Genomic DNA, 22,260 nt, shown 5'->3' with positions numbered 1-22,260 from the left:
ATAAATATACTATGATACACGTAGGAACAAATTTATACACTGTATATTCTGTGCGCAGAATCAGCCTTTGAATCGATTAGTAAATTGTTGGCCAATGTCCATATTGTCCATCAAAATCCAATGGCCATCCATTATCCATCACGAATAATCATTTGGGCGATCCTAGACGAGCAGACGAGAATGAAATATGTAAATTAACCGGTTAGCCGGTGTTGACGAGTATACTCGTCACGAAGAAATGGCAATACTTTGTGTTCTGACGAGTATACTCGTCACGAATAACTAGCAATACTTTGTGTTCTGACGAGTATACTCGTCATGAGGAACTAGCAATACTTTGTGTTCTGACGAGTATACTCGTCATGAAGGATTGGCAATATTTTGTGTTCTGACGAGTATACTCGTCACGCGAAAATGTAGTTACAATTTGCTGTTTTAATTGCAATTTAGCAATTGGAGTAAACTGTAATAATAAAATTGAAAAATGAAACAGTCAAATCACAAATTTATTCTGTATTATAGCAGCCACACATACTCTGTATGTTTGACGAGTATACTCGTCATCGGTTTCTTTTTGCCACACAATTTAGGAACACACTTTTCAAAGAAGTCGCAACAGTTAACTAGCTGATAAAATTAAGGAACATGGTTCTTATTTCAAAATGAACCAGGAAGAAGAAAATAATTTTTCCAGTCAAGTACCATCGACGAATAAGCTATGGAAAATAAAATATTAAAATTAAAAACCTTGCGACCTCCATTCGACCAACGCGTCCTCTGCTTTCTTCGATGAACGTTTCGGATGAAGAAATTTCCAACGAAGGCAAGCAAAGCAATGTTTTAACGATTTCCACGTACAAATGCAACAATATTTGACTGGAATCGTAAATCCAAGATTTATCCAATCGGACAGAGAGTCCTCGAAAGCTTTACAATTCTGAGAACTTCCCAACTAATGTAATGTGAGCTCGTCAGGTTTTTATTTTTAATAATACAAGTTCAACAATTGAGTAATACCCTATAATAATAATAATAATAATAATAATAATAATAATAATAATAATAACACGCTATTATACGATACCGCGATTATACGATTATTTCGTGCTCAACATGTACAAGTTTCTGATTTTAACAAACTTATTTTCTTCTTCTTAGTACTTATTTTTAATTGAAACCATCTTTTTCAACTTTTCCAATTTACACACCTGATTGTTTATTTTCCCCCTGCAAATTGTCATCCGACAACGTACATTGAGCCGTACCGTGCGATAAAAAGATATCTGGAGACTTCACCTGGGCCAACCACACAATTATCCGCAAGGAAGAATCGATTTCTTGAAATTACACGGTGTTATCGCGGTAAAACGAGCGTGTTTTCCAACTTTCAGCTCTCTGGTTGTCCTAGGCAAGTAGCTGAATCCTCGTTTAAAAAAAAAAATTCCAGCCGGACGGACAGGCAAAAAAAGTAAGCTGAATGAAAATCGTCGGAAAGAAATTTCCTTATAATATACAGCACGTTACAGTCTTATCTAGCTCTTCTACATTTACTTTCTTTACATTTGCCTCACTGATTCAGCCACGATACGATTGCGCGGTTTCTCGCCAGCCATTCCACGCTGACCTCCTTTCCTCCGCTGCTACTTGTTTCCTTAATGTACCTGCGATCCTTCCCCTTGGCCCACCTGTCCCTTTCCTCCTTTCTTTCCCTCTTTTTATTCTCTCTCTTTCTCCCCGTCACGACCGTTTCGATGGACCGGTACACGGCAATCCAGAGTCTTATTTAAGGGCAAGGTGAACGTACTGCTGTTGCGAGGTCAGGTTTTCAGTGCCACCTACGCAGAAGCCGTTGCATCGAGTTGTTATTTTGGAAAATAGAAGCTGCCTCACGCTCCTTTCCATTTTCGTCCGTTTTGTTTTGCCTTTGGTAAAAGGTGTTTTTGCTTCGAATACACCGCAGGTGGCAAAGTCAGGAATAGAACGCGCGACCGACAGACTGACTGGCAAAGTTGAAATATTTTTAGAAGTAATCGATTAATTGCCGCTGTTGCAAACGCATTTCACACAGCAACGCTTTGGAGGAAACGTTTAAGAACGATCTGACCAAACGTTTGTTTGCACGGTTTACGACGTATCTCGTAGCGATGAAATTGCTTTACAGTTGTTGTTGTTCCACGTTGTTTGTACAGTTTCTTTGTTCGAAAATTTCCTTTGTATTTCGAAAGGATCGCAGACATACTTTTGTTAGACACAGCAACTGTGATTAACAATTTACCGACCGATAGCCGATTAATCGGTTTTTGTCGCCGATGCTCACTGACCGATAGCCTATTAATCGGCTTTCTGTCGCCAACGCTTACTGACCGATAGCCTATTAATCGGCTTCTTGTCACCGACAATCTTTCTCATTATTTGAGCAGTAATTTGCTATTTAGTACTAAGGTACCTTGTTCAGTTGCGTCAGTTGCGTTGCTCTGTAAGCTCCCACAGTTTTACGCCAATTTGAAAAACTTATTAGCGAAAAGAATGGTATTGGAGAGTCTAAACCGAAACAGAGCCGAGTCTAAACCGAAACAGAGCCGGCGCCCCGAAACAGAGCCGGCGCCAGGGAGAATCTGCGCCTGAGTTGCCGGTCGGACGTGCGTATGCTGTTGAACCGCTAGAGTAAAGTATTAAAAAATACTTGACACGGTCTGGATCATGTGGTTTGACAGTTTTCAGTTTTCTTTATCGTTGTTTCTCTCTTATTGTACGTGTACTTGGTGAGTGGCTGTCGTAGTGATATTTATAGCGTTATTAAACGTTCTTTGTACTCATTGTGTAAAACGTAGCTCACCATCCGGAGAAGTTTGAGTTTTAATTTGTACTTTCAATTAATCCGGAAATATACTTGCGTGAAACGTACTTGACACGCTTTGGTCTTCGTCGTTGATCCCTTGCTATTGTACGCGTACTTCGTAAATCGCTGTGAAAATTCTCTTTCACGAATAGGCGGCTGGATATTCGCGTGCTCGCTACTCCAATCGATTGGTTAACATTACGTGGCTACACTGTTAACGACTTGTAAATGGTTGGTAATTATAGCGTGAGACACAGCAACCTAGAAAGGAAGTGACATGTGAAGAATGCGCAATTAAGAAAACACATCAATTCTATGTATTATTAAAACGAATAATCTTCCTGGAACCTCTGACAATCTGAACGCCTAACGAAACGACGTATTCGTATTAATTTCCAAAGATCAAATAACGCGGGTCAATCTAAATGCTCGTTGAGGTTAGCAACTAAGTGGTTGCGGATTTTGCCATTAGGTGGTACTACAAAATCCGCAATCACTTAGTTGCCAAGCTAATACAATCTCTTCTTCTGTTTATCAAATTATCAAATTGCAAAATCAAATTATAGTCGACATTCAAACGATACAATTATAAATATAATATAATATCCGATTGGCAACTAAGTGATTGGGGTTAGGTTATTCAATAGGTTAGGTTAGGTTTCATAATATTCGGTTGGCAACATTATATAATATTCGGTTGGCAACTAGATGATTGCGGATTTTGTCATTGGGTGGTATTGACAAAATCCGCAACCACTTAGTTGCCAAGCTAATACAATCTCTTTTTCTGCTTAACAAATTATCAAATTGCAAAATCAAATTATAGTCGACTTTCAAACGATACAATTATAAATATAATATAATATTCGGTTGGCAACTAAGTGATTGGTGTTAGGTTATTTAATAGGTTAGGTTAGGTTATATAATATTCGGTTGGCAACTAGATGATTGCGGGTTATATAACATTCGGTTAGCAACAAAGTGATTGCGGATTTTGCCATTGGGTGGTATTGACAAAATCCACAATCACTTAGTTGCCAAACTAATACAATCTCTTTTTCTGCTTATCAAATTATCAAATTGCAAAATCAAATTATAGTCGACATTCAAACGATACAATTATAAATATAATATAATATTCGGTTGGCAACTAAGTGATTGGTGTTAGGTTATTTAATAGGTTAGGTTAGGTTATATAATATTCGGTTGGCAACTAGATGATTGCGGATTTTGTCATTGGGTGGTATTGACAAAATCCGCAACCACTTAGTTGCCAAGCTAATACAATCTCTTTTTCTGCTTATCAGATTATCAAATTGCAAAATCAAATTATAGTCGACATTCAAACGATACAATTATAAATATAATATAATATCCGATTGGCAACTAAGTGATTGGGGTTAGGTTATTCAATAGGTTAGGTTAGGTTACAGAATATTCGGTTGGCAACTGATTGCGGGTTTTGTCATTGGGTGGTATTGACAAAATCCGCAATCACTTAGTTGCCAAGCTAATACAATCTCTTTTTCTGCTTATCAGATTATCAAATTGCAAAATCAAATTATAGTCGACATTCAAACGATACAATTATAAATATAATATAATATCCGATTGGCAACTAAGTGATTGGGGTTAGGTTATTCAATAGGTTAGGTTAGGTTACAGAATATTCGGTTGGCAACTGATTGCGGGTTTTGTCATTGAGTGGTATCGACAAAATCCGCAATCACTTAGTTGCCAAGCCAATACACATGTAGGTGCAATCTTCTTTTCTGCTTATCGTTCGTTTGCGAGCAGCAAGTGCAACCTTAACATCGTCGCGATTACAATAATCGATTTAAGCGGAAAGCAAACAAGCGTGGAAGCTGTTTTTCCATCGTCGTTCGATCACGTTAGTGGAAAAATCACGTCTAATCGACGAAACGCCAGCAACGATGTGACACGGTTGCATAAAAAAGAGAAAAATATTTCAGGCAACCGATCGAAACATCGACGCTAATCGACGTCCAATCAACGTCTCGTTATCATTACGAATTACGCGTTCACGGGTGGCCGAGCCAGGAATTTGCACGTGTACAAAGCGAGAGACGATGGACGCGGCGCGGCCGACCAGGCTCATTAGGAATAAATCAATTAGCAGGCCGCCTGATTGCCGGCTCAACGATTCGACGGCTATCCAATTAACAGTTTCCTCTTGATTATCAAACAATACTCGATCTTTCGACGAAGACGAATCCCTGGCCGGTTGATTCGCACAAGCGACAGGCGCCAACGTCAGCGAACGTTCGCGAATACGATTATTCACCACGACTTTAATTAAGTGGCTGGTGGGAGTTGCGTCGACGGGTCTTTCACCTTTGCAAAACGTGCGGCGTAAGGTGGGGAAATTTCGTTCGTTCGAAACTAAATCGATTTTTTTAACCTGACAAAAATTGTTTCATTATATTTGGTAAAAAGTTTCTCTCGTTTCATAAGGAAATGGTAGACATTTTTTGTTTTATTCGTTGTTTTGTTACTACAAATAAAATAACACAAAAGAAAAAATGTTGCGCATTTAATGTTTGCTTATATGTCACTAGGTGGTATTCACAAAATCCGTAATCACTTAATTGCCAACCCAATAAAATGAAAGAAACTTTTGGGGCGATGTAAAATATTTGAAAACCTGGTAACTGAAGATTTGTGATCAATGTTTTATAAAAGTTCGTGCAATCGCGGTAGAAAATATGTGTAATTGTCGAGAAGAAGTGTTCCTCTTTTCGTCGGCTTAGCTTTAGCGAGAAAATGTTTACGTTGTTGTTGTTTTACGTGCTTGAAGGATCTTTTATTACAAAAGTACATACGTAGAGCAGATGATGAAGCTGTACAAGAAGAATCATATACGAATTTTCTGACTCGTCATATGCACGTGCACTGCTCGTAACACCATCTGACGCACGCGATGCGTCTACCCGCGTTTCTGTCCTCACGTCGTTCGAAAATTGATTGTAATACATTGACTGACGATTGATTGTATATGAAACGAGCCACGTATTGGTCTTCTTCGTTTTTACTCCATCACTTTGTTTCGAATTTCTTTCTGAATGACGCGTTTCTAATATAATTGCAAGATGTGATCGACAAGCGATAGGACGAGATGGCTACTTTGGAATATAAAAATAGAAACGGTATACTACACGTGGGCGAAAACAAAGGCTACAATTACGTGCTTTCGATATGGAAATACAATTTCGATTATAAACGCTGTTCCTTAACCAGTTAGATACCGCGATCTCTTTGAAAATTTTGAAAAGCGTGTGCCTAGGATGTGTGGCAAAAAGTAAACGATGACGAGTATACTCGTCAAGCACAGAATATATATGGCTGTTATGATATAGAATGAAGTTGTCATGATATGACTGTTTTATTTTTTAATTTCATTACTGCAATTTACTGCAATTACTAAACAGCGAATTGCAACGACCTTTTACACGTGACGAGTATACTCGTCAAGCACCACAGTGTGTGGTAAAAAGTAAGTGATGACGAGTATACTCGTCAAGTACCACAATATGTGACAAAAAGTAAGCGATGACGAGTATACTTGTCAAGCAGCACAGTATGTGTGGCAAAAAGTAAATGATGACGAGTATACTCGTCAAGTACCACAATATGTGACAAAAAGTAAGCGATGACGAGTATACTCGTCAAGTACCACAATATGTGTGGCTGTTGTAATATAGAGTTAAATTGTACTGAAAAGACTGTTTTATTTTCTTCATCATAACACAGAATATTTCTACTTCCTCATGACGAGTATACTCGTCAAAACCAGCCAACTACTTAATCTCAAGTCCATTAGTCGATCGCTCGAGTAATAATGAATAGTCTAACGCTTAGTGCCTGGTCTTTAGACTCTCGCTTGGAATTAAGGGAAGAATTCCGCCGGCTTCAGCGAGGTAACGAGTTTACTAACCCCTTGGCATGTAGGTTAAAAGGAATCGATGAGATTGCACGGCGTGCGAGCGCCGCGTATGCATCGCTCGCACTGTAGTCCGTGCAGCTATCGCTGTAGGAGCCGCGGTTAACCAGAAGTCGCAAGCCGGCCGGCGTTAACTTCGCTCGCGAATCACAGCTTCGGCTTAATTGTTTCCACGAGGAAGATCAGCTACGAAACGATCGCGGATCGATCGAGCCAGTGGAAACCAGTCGCGTTAATCGCTTCGTTGCTTCGTCGATCGCGCGATTTTAGGAGATCGCGCGATATAAAAAAGGAGTTTTGGAAGGAAAAGATTGTCGTGCGTTTAAGAATCCCTTTTGGGTTAAAGACGCGACAAAGTTACGAGGTGCAATCGAGGCTATTGCGGGAGAAGTTGAATTGGAAGAAGTTCAAGTGCAAACAAGTTTTTGGACGAACGTTTCGCCCGATTACGCGAACATTGACAACACTGCAGCCTGTTCATTACGCGGCAAACTTGTGACGTTTGAAGAGTTGTTGCTGTGGAAGGTTGATTCCTCGACAATATTTCAGATTGTGCTTCTTTGCTGAGCTATCCCGAGTTGGCTGGTCATTTTATCGTTGAAAAAGAACACGACTGAGTAGTTTGTTTCGTTAAAGTGTTCGTGCAGATTCTGCAAAACAAATGTAATCGTTGGGTCGTTACAGGATCCATTCACAAGATTCGAGTTAAAGATCGTAGTGTTAAAAAAGTATTTAAAAAGTACAAGAAATACCCAGACTCGTAGCAAAGTATGTGAAAAGTATAGAAAAAACCGTCTTCAAGCCTATTATCAATTTCAAAAGGCGAACTTCGCATGTTTTGAAAATTTAAAGTTTAAGTTTGCATTTAAAAATTGCAAACTTCACATGTTCCTTGAGTGTCTTGTACTCGGCCACATACCTAGCGATCCTAACCTAACCTAAACTTAACTTAAGCGATCCGAACCTAACCTAAACTTAACCTAAGCGATGCGAACCTAACCTAAACCTAACCTAAGCGATGCGAAGCTAACCTAAACCTAACTTAAGCGATCCGAAGCTAAACGATCTTACGCATAAGCCCAATGGCTGTGCTCTGTAACAACTAAGAAAATTAAACAAAAGCAAGGAGCAACAATTTGCCAAACGGATAGCATTCTGCTTCAAAAATCCCTTCAAGCGACAAATTTAAAAGAATTTGTCACGCTCGTGCTCACGTTCACGTCACGGAATTGATGAGCTTCGCTAAAATCTCGGAACAAACCTAAGTTTATAAGACTTGGAAATTTGTCATCGATTGACTTTTAAAGCTAAAGACGAGGCTAAAAATCGTAGAAGTCTGTCGCCATCGAGAAACATTGCCCCGCGAGATATGATAAAACTAAGGGAAAATTACGTGCGGTTGTCGCAGGCTCGCTTTCAGCAGAAGCAACTGCAGGAGAAGGAGCAGAAGTTGCTGCAGCTTTACGACCAACAACAGCAACGAGCTTATCAAGTGGTGCAACGAGGCAGCGCCGGCTCCAACAGCTCGAGTCATGCTACCTCCATCAGCCAGCACACCGTCACAAAGACCTCGAGCAGCAGCCATACAACCTCGACCTCGCAAGGTGGAAAGGTGAGCGAATCCTCGCGTGGAAACGCGCCGCGCGTTGTCGTAACGCGGTTTCACGCTACGCTTTCTTGAATGGGCTAATGGCCACTGTTTCGTGGCTGAGAATCACGACGAATCGCCTTTCAGCCTTTCGTTCCGTTCCTTCTCTTTTCTTTTTTCTTTTTTTTTTTTTCCTCCCACGAAGCACACATTCGTTCGTTAACCTGTTAACTGCGGAGTTTAGTTTCAAAATTCCCGCGCCTAGCGAAAATCAAGCGACGACGAGTATATACGTCGAACGCGGGGCGGATGCTCATACTGTAAATTTTGCGAAGAAAATAAAGCAAAAGGAGGAAGGAGTAGAGTCGGTTGCGTTTCTTTGTAAACTGCCACAGTTTTATACCAATTTGAAAAACGTATAGTTCGCGATGAACGAAAAGAATGGTATCGAAGAGTCTAAACCGAAACAGAGCCGGCGCCAGAGAGAATCTGCGCCTGAGATGCCGGTAAAGTGTGAAATAATAAAAAAAAAAGAACTTGTGAAGGTCGTTCACAGATTTCCTCGTTCTCGTTGCATTTCGGAGAAAGTCGCGACGAAAGAAACGAAAACGTTTTCATTTGTTCATCTGTTTATTTGCGTTATGGCACGTTTCCGCGTCAAATATCAGCGGAACAATGTCTGGCTGCAATTAGAGCGGTCGTTGTTAAGTGCAATGCTCGCATCGCTGCGTGAGGCCAGTATTTTGAACAGTATCTTCATTAAATAGACGATAACGCGAATAAACAAGCGTGGAAACGAGAACTGTTTTGCTCCTCTCACCACGATTTTCTCCAAGAGAAAATCCCTGCTGGACTTTTCTTCCTAACCAGTTAACTTCGTTCGACGTATATACTCGTCGTGTAAAATAAAACAGTAGCATTTGCTATAAAAATTGAAGACTTTGGTAAAAAGTAATACAAATGACATTTAGTGAGTTTGCTTTATATTTCCAATAAACCTATTGTGTATTTTATAAAAGAAGTTTGATTATTTGATTAATGTCTTTGGTGTATCGATTATGTATTGTTCCTTACGAATTAAGTTGTTTATTATTTTCCAATTGTTCGTATGCTTTAACTTATTACTTTTTACCAATTTGTAAGTTTTTAATAACAATAGCTTTCTCAACGATGAATCGTTCATTTTTCGTCGAATAAAAATGTAAAATTTATGGTAGGAGCACCCGCTCTGCGTTCGACGTATATACTCGTCGTTGCTTGACTTTAATTACGCCGCCCGTCAGGCACTTTTAAAACTAAATTCCGCAGTTCACTGCTTAATTTGTCCATCCTCTACTTTGACATTGAAGTTAAGCACACCCTGTATATAACACTGATATTCGCATATAACATACGATGTGTTGCATAAAATATTTGTGAAGAATTCGAAGCAAGGTGGATGGTTGCGTTTATTATTGAAGAAAGGTAAGAAGATTAAGGGTTTGGCGAGCCTTGACCGCAATCTTGAGAATTCGTAAGTGAGCGTTGTCGAGCGTGGAACCAGTTTGTCGGGAAGTGAAATTATGTCAACAAGTAAAGGTAAACCTTCGAGTAACATTGAACGAACTTGTTCTGAAAATTTGTTACAACTGCGAGGATCGAGAAATAGGAGAAACGATCTCTCCTTGTGATTCTTTTCTTCTTTTCTCCTCTTTTTTTTTAATTTATTGTTCATCGTCACATTTTCTGATAAGCTGTTGCTGACTACGATTACGTGTATTCTATAAACATACTAAATACTTTTATACTATTTAAATTATACTATTTGCATGCTACATTTGGCACATTTAACTTGGTTAGTGCTGTTAATTAGCAATTAATTAGTTGGCAAATTAGTACAGTTTGTACACTTCTAGAAGATGGATAAGTTTTAATAAACAATTATTCTAACTTATCCATCTTCTATCTTTTCTCTTATCCATCGTTGCTTTCAACCAGTTAGCCGTTTTTCGCGAGTATACTCGTCATGAAGAAACATTTTGTATTACCACGAGTCTGTCACTAATCAAATTCAAAAATAGAACAACCGTTTCGTTGCAGCTTAATCCCAAATTATAACACGCACTCTGTGCTTGACGAGTATACTCGTCACGGAGAAACGCCAGTACTTTGCGTTACGGCGAGTCCTGTCACTAATCAAATTCAAAAATAAGACAACCGTTTCGTTGCAGCTTAATTCCACATTATAACGCACATTCTGTGCTTGACGAGTATACTCGTCGCCACTTACTTTTTGCATTGCATTCTGTTACTTCAAAATGATTGCATACTTCTGACATATACAAACACTTACAACGCTATCTCATCCACCGTTGCTTTCAACCAGTTGGCCGTTTTTCGCGAGTATACTCGTCATGAAGGAACATTTTGTATTACCACGAGCCTGTCACTTATCAAATTCAAAGATAGGACAACCGTTTCGTCGCAGCTTAATTCCACATTATAACACACACTCTGTGCTTGACGAGTATACTCGTCGCCGCTTACTTTTTGCCACGCGGTTCATTCACATTGCTTTGCAAAGTTACCAAAGTGGTCGCAACGGCTAACTGGTTAACAAACAGCGACAAGATTAATCATAAGAATAACATCTGTTCGCGAAGGTGAGGCAGATGTTCGACGAAAGACGGCAGACGACGGTGAAGGGCATCGACAGAAGCTACCCACTGGAGCCGCTGGAGAACAAATCGCGGAAACAGACGAACGGAAACGGCGTGCAGAAGAACGGAAATTTGACGGTGAACCGACAGTCGGTGACTGTGAAACGAGTAGCCAAAGCTGACGTGAACAGCAATTTGAACGGTGGCAAACCGATCGTCTCGTATCACGAGGAAATCAGTCGAGAATCGTTCGGTCCGTGCGCGCGCCAGCACCAAGAGGATGACGAGTTTGGAAACGAGAACCACGTCGCGCAATATGCGAATGGAAACCATCGAGACGAGGTAACGCGCCATTTTCCAAACGTGGCAATTTTCCCTATTGAAATAGCATTTCTTAACATATTTGCTTCGTATGTGTGCACACATACACACACATATACACACGTGATACATACGGTACGCGTTGGATTCGAATTTTTACCATACGTATTTTTACCATACGCGAAGCAGCAAGTATCGACTTAGCTCGTGCAAAGGGTGGAAAATCTCGGACACGAGGTGCAAGTTAAAGGATGAAATTTGGAAAAATACTTTCATAGTAATTCGTAGAACTTCCCTTAGCTTCTTGTAATAAACACTAAAAAAACAAAGACGTAAGTTTCTAGGACGAGCGTTTAAAGATGTTGCATTCTTAAAACTTACAGCACAAGGATAAATACAATTTGTTTAGCTTAGGATCAGATCTATTAATTGTGATGTATAATCGAGATGAAATATTTCAGAGCCACGCTATCATTTCCACTCGACGTATTTAAATGCACGTTCTTTCGCTATCTGGCAATTTTAGTTGTGTACATATCGCAGGCAAATATTCCCTTGGGCAATTTTTACCGGGATATTTCAATTGCATTCGAGCAGACACGTATGGAGGAAGTTTTGGACGAAGATATGATAGAAAGGAATCGTATGATGGCGAAGCTTCATCTGATGGAGTACGACGAGACGTTGAAGCACCGTGTTAAAAACGACCTCGAGAGCGAGGAATTCCCCGAGGACTTTATGGTCGATGTTCCTGACAAGCTTCCAAAACAAAGTGTTACCAGGAAGTTATCTCAAGCGGAGGTCAGGTTGGAACGCTTTAAAAACGCGAACGCGAGGCGTGGTAACAACGTTACGAAGAACCCAGCCATTGGCCCGAAGAAACGATCTGACCCAATATTTCCAGCAAAATCCACTTGCAGGTACGTACGTAGAAATAAAGCCAGAAACAGAATGTAGAAAATTCCAAGCCGTGAAAATAATACGTAGATGGAACCGAAACGAGAACGACGTTATTTTTATATTAAAATGGTGAAAAAATAACTCGTATCGTATTTGCCGCCAGTGAAACCCATTTGCCCGCGAGTCTTCCATATTTATAAATCAATATTTACGAACACGTATCCGTAAATATTTATGAAATCCTTAATTTCATCTGGGCTTACACACGCGCACACACACCTACGAGAAACAACGTACCGCCGGTTGACAATATTTTTGTAATTCTACGAAATCTTCTGTTTATCTGAGAATAATATTTTTGCTCGCCTGTTTACCTAGCCAAACCTCGCCGAGAGCGTTAAAAGCGCAATTCTACTTTATACCGGTCGGTAAAGTAGATTGAAATTTAAGAGCGTTTCTCAAGGAAGGTCGTGCAGTGCTGAACTACGAGGTAACTATCGTTAGCTGGATAAAATTGGCTGTTGCAAGTTTCAACGCGTATTCGACATTGACAATTAAGATACGCCGTTCTCGTTGTCGTTTTCCAATTTCCGACAGAGATCATCGCTGAAACCATCAAACTACTGGAAACAAAATTCGCTGCACTTCTAACGATACTACAGTTGCACTGCGGACGTTTACGCGCATTTAATTAAGACAAAATGTACACGCGCACGCGCATAATACACGAAGATATATAAAATATCCATAGTATAGTTGCTGCAAAAAAAGAAACAACGAAATTTTTGCTGCAACGTTTCTTCAGTCTTATTCACAGAACTATAATTCTGCATAAACATCCGCGGTCTAGTCACGACAAATTTCAACTAACGATAATTCGGACAAACAATCATGTTTCATGTAATCCTTGTCAGCGCTTTACCGACCGCTAGCGATTCAACAGCACGCGCACGTCCGACCGGCATCTCAGGCGCAGTCTCTCCCTGGCGCCGGCTCTGTTTCGGTTTAGACTCTCCAATACCGTTCTTTTTCTTCATCGCGAACGGTACGTTTTTGAAATTCGTGTAAAACCGAGAGCCTACGAAACTGACGCAACTGAACAAGCAACCTTGATACTAAATAACAAACTACTGCTGAAATAATGAGAAAGATTGTCGTCGACAAAAAGCCGATTAATAGGCTGTCGGTCGGTAAGTGTCGGAGACAGAAAGCCGATTAATAGCCTATCGGTCGGTAAGTGTCGATAACAAAAAACCGATTAATCGGCTATCGGTCGGTAAAGTGTTAAATGCCTAAAGATATCGTCGACTGGCCGGACATCAGCAGTTGCTGTTGCTCAATGTACCATCGAGAAGCTTAGCAAGTGTTCCGTTGTTTCGCGTGAAACAACACTGCACGCTAAATCGTACGGTGAAGAACGTCAACTCGTGTCGCACGAGCGAAGATATCTTCGGCCAATCTAAAGTATCTTGAAGACATTGTTTCTAGCGTTTTCTGCGACAGTGTTAGGTCGTAACTTGTCTTTACACTTAAAATTGTCATTGCTTCTTAAAATTCTCATTCTGTCTGTCTATTCACAAAATCCTTTTACTCTTCTTTCGTACATACGCCGCGCATCTTCCGCTACTTTTCACTTCTCCACTGTATTTTGTCCCTTTTTGCTCCTGCGTCCCGCGCGTTAATCCGCTACAGCAGAAGGTTTGTCGAACAAGTAAATAAATCAGATGAATATTCCACATCGCAAATGAACGAAATATTTCTGCTATTTCAAAAAAGAAAACAAAATGATACATACGAGGGAGGGAAAAAAAGAACGTAGAGAATAGAAAGCATCTTAACGCGCAAGTAGCTCGCGTCTTTCGACGATCGAATCGAACGTTGACAAATACGAATTCTCCGGCCGCTAATTGGCAATCAGCGCTAACAATCCGTCGCTGCTTTCGCCCCGCCAAACCCCTCTACGCCGCCGATTAATTTCTCGTTGCATAATTGCGATCGCTGACTAGGCTCGACTCGTTTAAACCCACGCAACCGTAGTAGCCTAACAATACGTGGTCCCTGGAAGTGATCATCCTTGAAAGAACAACTAAATGGCGCGTTTCCGGCAAAGTTAAAGGCGCAGCGTCTCCGGTTTGTCGCAAGAAGGAAGATGCGCCCGCTCTAATTTATATGTCCGCCTAACATTAAAGCTATCGGAGAAAGGATAAATCGGCCGAAGGACATTAAACGCTGCATCATCAACCATAACAGCCTACTCGCCAAGCATGAAGCCGTCGCAGTATCGGAGACAACGTGGACGAAAAAAAAAAAAAAAAAGAAAGAAATAAGAGAACAAAGCGTCTCGTGAAACAATTAGTCGCACCACTAGCAATATCGTCGACGACGATTACCAAATTTGTATAATTTCCATTGGATTTTCCTTAGTTGCTTCCTAGTTGAACAACGAATAAAAAAAAAAAAAAGTATCGTATTTGATGTTAAATTAACGAAATGATTCTGCTAAGTCTAACTTTCACGGCGGTTGACCGACGCACTCTCTTTTCCTCGGTGACCGAACCGTGTTTTCCGGATCCTAACGATGGACCGTACTTGAACTCCCACCATGTATATTGTTGCGACATTTTCTGTATCGAAGTTTTACGCTCCGAACGGAGGGAAACATCGGCGAAGCTCCACGTGGCTTTTCTCGCGGCTTTACCGCGTAACCAACATCTTCTTAACAAAATAAAACCGATCAGTCGAGACGAATAGCCGAAGATCGAAGCCAGCTGCTCTAGCTTTGTTTTGTCGCGAAGGAGAATCCTAGAAAATATCGTGTCCGCCTGACTCATTTTCCTCTGCTATCTTCTTCATGTCGGCTAACCACAACCGCAAAGCAGGATTAACACCAGATAACGAACGAAACCCGCATTGTAGAGCAAGAAGATAGAGTTAGCAAGGCTAAGCGCTGCCAAATGAGGATTTCTGAGGCTTGTAAGTTGTAAACAGAGTGGAATATTGTTATACTGATTGTGATTTCATAGCGCCAGCCGAATGACCAACACAGCTTCAGACAGAAGATCGAACGACGGGAAAAGTCCTGCAAGTAGCAAATCCAGAGGGAAGACACTGGTCTCTGGAAATGTGGGGGAAATGGTATCGTTGGATTCCGGGAGAAATGTGAGACGAAGAGACGAAAATCCACGGTTCTTCTGCGAAGAGTACGAGAAGTCTGCCACTGTGCACGCCGTTGGTTCGAAAACCGCGAGGAAATTGTCGCCTGATTTGTCTGAAGATAGAATACGAAGAAGCGAAAGGTCTGCGATATTTAATAAAGAGAAATCTGCTATTAAATACCCGATAGACTCGAAAGCTGCAAGAACATCGACATCCGAGTCGCTTAAAGATAAGACAGGGAAAAGACAAAGTCGCGAATTATTCTCTAAAGATGCTGGAAAATCGACCGTAACTTCTGCGACTGGCGCAACAACTGCTAGGAAATTGTCTTCTGAAGCTTTAAGAGATGTCAAGGATCAAGGCGATCATGGTAAATTTATCGCCGAAGAGTCTGAAAAATCAGCAACGACTTACGCGATTCGTCCAAAGTCTGCAGAGAGACCGATTCGTGAAGTTTCCGAAGTTACAAAGGACATTAAGCGACGAAGTGAAAGTCCGAAATTCTTCTGCAAAGAGTCTGAAAGATCAGCAACGACTTACGCGATCGACTCAAAGACTGCAGAGAAGTATACTCGCGAAAGTACGAAAGATACGGGGGATTTGAAACGACGAAGTGAAAGTCCGAAATTCCTCTCCAAAGAGTCTGAAAAATCAGCAACGACTTACGCGATCGACTCAAAGACTGCAGAAAAGTATACTCGTGAAGCTACGAAAGATGCGAGGGACTTGAAACGACGAAGTGAAAGTCCGAAATTCTTCTGCAAAGAGTCTGAAAAATCAGCAACGACTTACGCGATTCGTCCAAAATCTGCAGAGAGACCGATTCGTGAAGTTTCCGAAGTTACAAAGGACATTAAGCGACGAAGTGAAAGTCCGAAATTCTTCTGCAAAGAGTCTGAAAGATCAGCAACGACTTACGCGATCGACTCAAAGACTGGAGAAAAGTATACTCGCGAAAGTATGAAAGATACGGGGGACTTGAAACGACGAAGTGAAAGTCCGAAATTCCTCTCCAAAGAGTCTGAAAAATCAGCAACGACTTACGCGATTGATCAGCAACGACTTACGCGATCGACTCAAAGACTGCAGAGAAGTATACTCGCGAAAGTACGAAAGATACGGGGGATTTGAAACGACGAAGTGAAAGTCCGAAATTCCTCTCCAAAGAGTCTGAAAAATCAGCAACGACTTACGCGATCGACTCAAAGACTGCAGAGAAGTATACTCGCGAAAGTACGAAAGATACGGGGGATTTGAAACGACGAAGTGAAAGTCCGAAATTCTTCTGCAAAGAGTCTGAAAAATCAGCAACGACTTACGCGATTGACGGAGAAACAAGTAAAAAATTCTCACTCGAAGGTTTAAAAAGCGTCAAGAAACGAAGCGACAGTCCAAAACCTACAACTTACGCGATCGAGCCAAAGTCCGCAGAAAGATTGATTCGTGAAGTTTCCGAAGATATAAAGGACGTTAAACGGCGAAGTGAAAGTCCGGAATTTTTCTGCAAAGAGTCTGAAAGGTCAGGTACCACTTACGCGACTGACTCAAAGCTCGCAGGAAAATTAGCCCGTGTTTCTTTGAAAGATATAAAAGATGTTAAACGACGAAGTGAAAGCCCAAGATTCTTCTGCAAAGAGTCTGAAAGATCAGCTACCACTTACGCGATCGACGCAAAAACAAATAAAAGATTCTCTTTCGAAGATTTAAAAGACGTCAAGCAACGAAGCGATAGTCCAAAATCCACAACTCACGCGATTGACTCAAAACGTGCGGGAAGATCGATCCGTGAACCTGCTGAAGACATAAAAGACGTTAAACGACGAAGTGAGAGCCCGAGATTCTTTTGCGAAGGATCTGAAAGATCAGCTAAAACTTACGCAATTGATCGAAAGGCTGCTAATTCCATGAAGACCAGAACACCACGTAGCGATAGTCCGAAATTCTTCTGCAAGGAATCGGAGAAATCAGACACGGCTTATGCGATAGACTCGACAATTCTTCCAACGTCCCCTAATTATATGAAAGACAGTAAGAGCTCCGTATTAAAAATCGAATCAAAGAACAAAAAGGATACGACTATTAACACGATAAGAGAATCAACGAACGACGCCATGAAGAGACACGCTACATTTCCCAAACGCGATGCAGTCAGCAAATCTTCTTCTTTGGAAAGTGCAAAATATGACGTGATATCTTGCGCGAAACCCGAGTACCAAACTCTGCGTAAATTTACCGAAACCAAGTTACCTGACGTTTTCGAGCGTCTAACAAGAGAACGTAGCTCGAGTCCTCGGTCTTTTTGTCGCGAAGGCAGAAGATCAGCCACGACGATGAGCACTCGCAACAGGGACACCGAGTCCACCTCTGTATCTGCAAACGCGGTCGAGGAAATGAAAAAGAAAGGCAGCGAGAGTCGAAGAGTCGGTTCTGGAAAGCGCGATGCTTCGATAATTCGTGCTGACGAATCGAAATCACCAGACTTCGCGAAAGCATCGTCCAGAAGCTGCAGCGTAAGTCCGCAGTACTTCGGCTCGGATTCTGACAGATCCGCCAGCGTCCTGATGGTCACGCCGGAGACGATAGTGAAAGCAAAAACAGATCTAGCGTGGTGCAGGAAAAGAGAACAAAGTCCTACGTTGTACGTTTCCAAAGGCGAGAAGCTCGTCACGAACGTACCGAGAGAAGCGACAAGAGGATCGTCGACAGAAAGCCATGACGAGACAGCGAAACGCTTCATCAGAAGCTCGGTATCGCGATTTTTCTCGGAGCAATGTGAAAGAGCAGCGAGAAACGTGGAGCCGAGAAAGCTTCAACTGACAGACGCCAGAACACCGAGTCAGACGAAGTCGCAGTTCGATGATGGACGAGCTGAGAGGGACGAGAGAACGAGTTTCGTCGCAGACGGCAGTCGCGACTCGTCGCCCGGGTCTCGAGAAATCGTGGAAAGTAGAGAAGAAACGCCAGAATCCTTGCGTTACGAGACAGAAGAGTGCGCCATTGCTACGAGCCTTCAGCCTGAAATTTGCACAGACGTTGAGCAACCGCCCAAAGGTGCGCACTCGCTTAAACAAACAGTTACGCGTGAGATTACGGCAAGGCCAAGGAATCTATCGACCAACGTCAAGGACAGATTCTCGAAGAGTCCTTTAAGCGTCAAGGACGACAATTTGACAGCCGAAAACGCGAATGCACTTAGCCGTAGAGGGTCCGCCGGTGTTCTACGTTCGACGAAACTGATTCGCGACGTACTGCAGCGTCAGAGTGGCCAAGATCAGGTGGATGCTTCGCCTGGAATATCCAGCGAATGGGAAGAGCGACCGAGGGCCGACAGGATGCAGGCAGAAACGAGGGTGGACAGGAAAGTTGAGGAAAGAGCTGGGACGCCGACTGGTCGCCAACTGGGATCGAAAAGTTACAGGTCCGTGGAAGTGGACACGCAGATCGGAGAAGTCAGGACGCCTGAACGATACGTAAAACAGGAACAGCTTCGAGGCACTTACTCGAGATCGAGCAAGGGAACAGCCTGCGAGAAGTCGAGTGTTGGAAAGTTGCTGACGTATTCCGTGCGCAAGCCGGTTAAACAGAGAGGGTCGTTGCTGAAGTCGAACATTTTCCAGCAATCACTGAGAGGTCGAGATTCGGCGGACGAGAGGCCCGTTAGCTCGAAACGTACAACGCGAATTGCGTCTCTGAAGAAGGAGCCTGCAGCTTGTGCTCGTAGCTTGCAGAGTCGAACGAAGGGAAACACGGCAAATGGGAAGAACAAGAGCGACACTTTGAAGGCTCGCAGCCAAACAGCGAGTCCGATCTCAGCAAGCAGCGGAAAGACGAGCTCAGAGACGGTTGCTGATAAGAGGAACATGGACAGATACGATGCTTCGAAGCGTATAACGCGAACGTCCAACGAATCCATCGCTCGTGGCTCGGAAGGAGCAACTGATGTGGCAGATCGAAGCGGCGAAACCAAAATCCCAAGAGCTGGAGCACGAACTGCCAGGAAGCAGAGTATCGCGGATGAGAGGAAGAAAGGCAAGACGTCTAAACAGGCTGAAATTTTGAAGTCCACGCAGCTCGTTCGCAGTGCTACAAGAGGATCAGACTTTGCGCAGGAATCACGAAAAATGGTTGGCGAATCAGTTGACGACGGTACAGTCAGAGACGAACAGACTGAAATGAGGAAAAGTTGCTGCCCCTCGACGATCGATATTAGAAGGTCGGAGGCCGGCTTAACTTCTATAAAGGAACTTTCCAAGAATTACGAGAGAACAGACTCGGTGGAGTCGGCTCTCAGACGTTTCGATTCGATCGGAACTGAGGCTGAATCGATCCGAGGCACGTTGGAACGAAGCGTGGAATCGATACCGAAGGAAATACGAAGGAAATCTGGCGGAAGCATTGGCCGCAAGGCTGACTCAAAGACGATTTCGCCGAAAGCACTTGATCCACCGAATGTAAATCTTTTCGCTAAGAGAACGTGCTCCAGCAAAGCTACGACCGTATCCAGAAGCGCAATGGCCGCCGCTAAAGGGAGGCAGGCTGAAACGCAAGAAACGCGGAGGCAGAAAAAATTGGAGAAAGCCAAAGACTCGATAGAGATCAGCCGAATTGCCATAAGATCGAGATCGCTGTCGTGCAAGCGGAAGCTTTTCCAGCACACTGATTCCAGCGAGACTGGAAGCGTTGCATCGAGGTGCAGCATCGATTCCCTGAGAACCGTGGAACGTCTCTCGACGACTTCCAATAAGAAGAAAACGCGCGACTCGGTGAATACCACGTCGAAACGCTTCGAATTCTCTGGCAACGACGAGACGTCGACGCAGACGATAGACAAAGCAGAAACGGATAAAATGACAACAGGTGTGGGTTGCTCATCGACGAAGCAACTGAGATCGATCGAGGATATTCGTAGGTCGATCGAGGACGAAAGTTGGGATCGCGAAACGGGGCAACCGTCGGTGATGTCGGCGATCGTAGGCAGCGTGGCGAAAGCAGCGGGTCGATCGAAACCTCGTCGAATAAATGTCAATGATCGCGCTGGAAATAGAAAAGAGATATGTTCACCGGGGCGGTCGATGAACCTTACCGCGAGCAACGACGCTTTAGGGGATACGGAGCGTTCGTCTGTAAAGTGTACGATGCGTTTCTCCAGGGTCGCGAAAAGTCCGAGCCCGGAGACGACCAAGGAAACGAGCATCCGTGCGAGAAGAAACATCCCAACGTCGCCGTCCAAAAGTCCGGACACGGTCGCTAGGGTAAGCAAGAATTGCATAAAAGGTTTTCCTTTCTCTTCAATGATTTTGACGTTTCGATGGAAGCACACGATTATGGTAACGTGTTTCTGCTTGCAAATTGTTAAGGCAAATGGTAATCTCATTTTTAGTATGTCATTAACCAGTTAGCTGTTGCCACCTGTTTGAGAACTTTGAAAAGCGTGTACCTGAAACGCGTGGCGGAAAATAAGTAAATGACGAGTATACTCGTCAAGCATAGAATGTGTGTTATTATATGGAATCAAATTGTAACGAAAGGACCGTTTCATTTTTTAATTTTATCACTCACAGGACTCGTCGTAACGCAAACTACTGGCGTTTCTCCGTGACGAGTATACTCGTCAAGCACAGAGTGTATATTATAATTTGGAATCAAATTGTAACGAAAGGACCGTTTCATTTTTGAATTTTATTACTCATAGGACTCGTAACGCAAAGTACTGGCGTTTCTCCGTGACGAGTATACTCGTCAAGCACAGAGTGTATATTATAATTTGGAATCAAATTGTAACGAAAAGACCGTTTCATTTTTTAATTTTATCACACACAGGACTCGTCGTAACGCAAACTACTGGCGTTCCTCCGTGACGAGTATACTCGTCAAGCACAGAGTGCGTGTTATAATATGGAATTAAATTGTAACGAAAGGACCGCTTCATTTTTTAATTTTATTACTCACAGAACTTGCGTCTTAACGCAAAGTACTGGCGTTTCTTCGTGACGAGTATACTCGTCAGAGACAGCTGACTGGTTAAAATGGTATTAATCGCTTTTGTTAAAACATGGCTTTCGTTAGAAGATAACGAGAAAAGCGTCAATTGTTTGGCGTGACAGTTTCAAACGAACGCGTATCTGTTGCAGCGTGCGTCGAGCGAGTTGAAAGCTCAAGACACAAGATCGACGAAACGGCCAACGACTATGAAAGGCACCGAGCCAATTGGAAACAGGAAGGCGTTAACGGCGACGAGCACAACTACGAAAAAATCAGCGGACGTGGTCGATAGCGCTATTCTCGAGAATGGTCTGCATTTACGAGACCAAACTGCCGAAACGAAATACGATAACGACTCGCCTACGAAGAAAAGCGACGCTCTGGTCGTCGACTTGGACGAGCAACCGCCGAAGGAAAACGAGCCACTTCCGCGGAAACCGCTCTTACGAAAACAGTCCACCGAGGTGAGCACATACCTGTTAATCGATTATGTTAAATAAAAATAACGCAGACTCCGTACAGAGGGTTGAGTTAATAATTTTGTAGTGAAACGAAGGTTTTGATGTAACAATGTAGCGATTGAAGCAAGTTCTTCTAGTTAGTTGTAGTGGCGTAAGTTTCGAATTTTAAAGCTGCTGTTCTCCTCGCTCCTTTTTCACGTTCATGTTCCTTGGGATACTGTGCTGCGAGTAATCATAGACTCGTTCTTTCTTCGATAATTTCAAGAAACCTCAGCTCCTGCCTGGATATGATAAATGAAAATGTTTTTGTAAAACATAAATTGAACGCTATGCTTACGTAATTGAAAGAGGAGACAATTTTTCAGCGAGACAGTGCTCCTATTCGTACAGCCGCCGGTACAGAAAAATGATTT

The 22,260-nt window shown here is 42.5% G+C and overlaps 1 protein-coding gene across 1 annotated transcript in view; it reads left to right on the top strand.

Moving 5' to 3' along the window:
• Positions 1 to 22,260, top strand: part of LOC100746348 (microtubule-associated protein futsch) — a 31,891-nt gene that overhangs the window by 5,179 nt on the left and 4,452 nt on the right. Inside the window, 6 exon segments of the mRNA XM_024368981.2 lie at positions 8,209 to 8,412; positions 11,031 to 11,369; positions 11,946 to 12,268; positions 15,272 to 16,455; positions 16,458 to 20,656; positions 21,536 to 21,850. Of these exon segments, the coding sequence (XP_024224749.2) occupies positions 8,209 to 8,412; positions 11,031 to 11,369; positions 11,946 to 12,268; positions 15,272 to 16,455; positions 16,458 to 20,656; positions 21,536 to 21,850 (6,564 nt within the window).

This window comes from Bombus impatiens, unplaced genomic scaffold (genome assembly GCF_000188095.3).
Source record: "Bombus impatiens unplaced genomic scaffold, BIMP_2.2 scf_0501, whole genome shotgun sequence".
Lineage (NCBI taxonomy): Eukaryota > Metazoa > Arthropoda > Insecta > Hymenoptera > Apidae > Bombus > Bombus impatiens.
The sequence above is the reverse complement of the archived record's forward strand: the minus strand, read 5'-3'. Positions and strand labels throughout refer to the sequence as shown.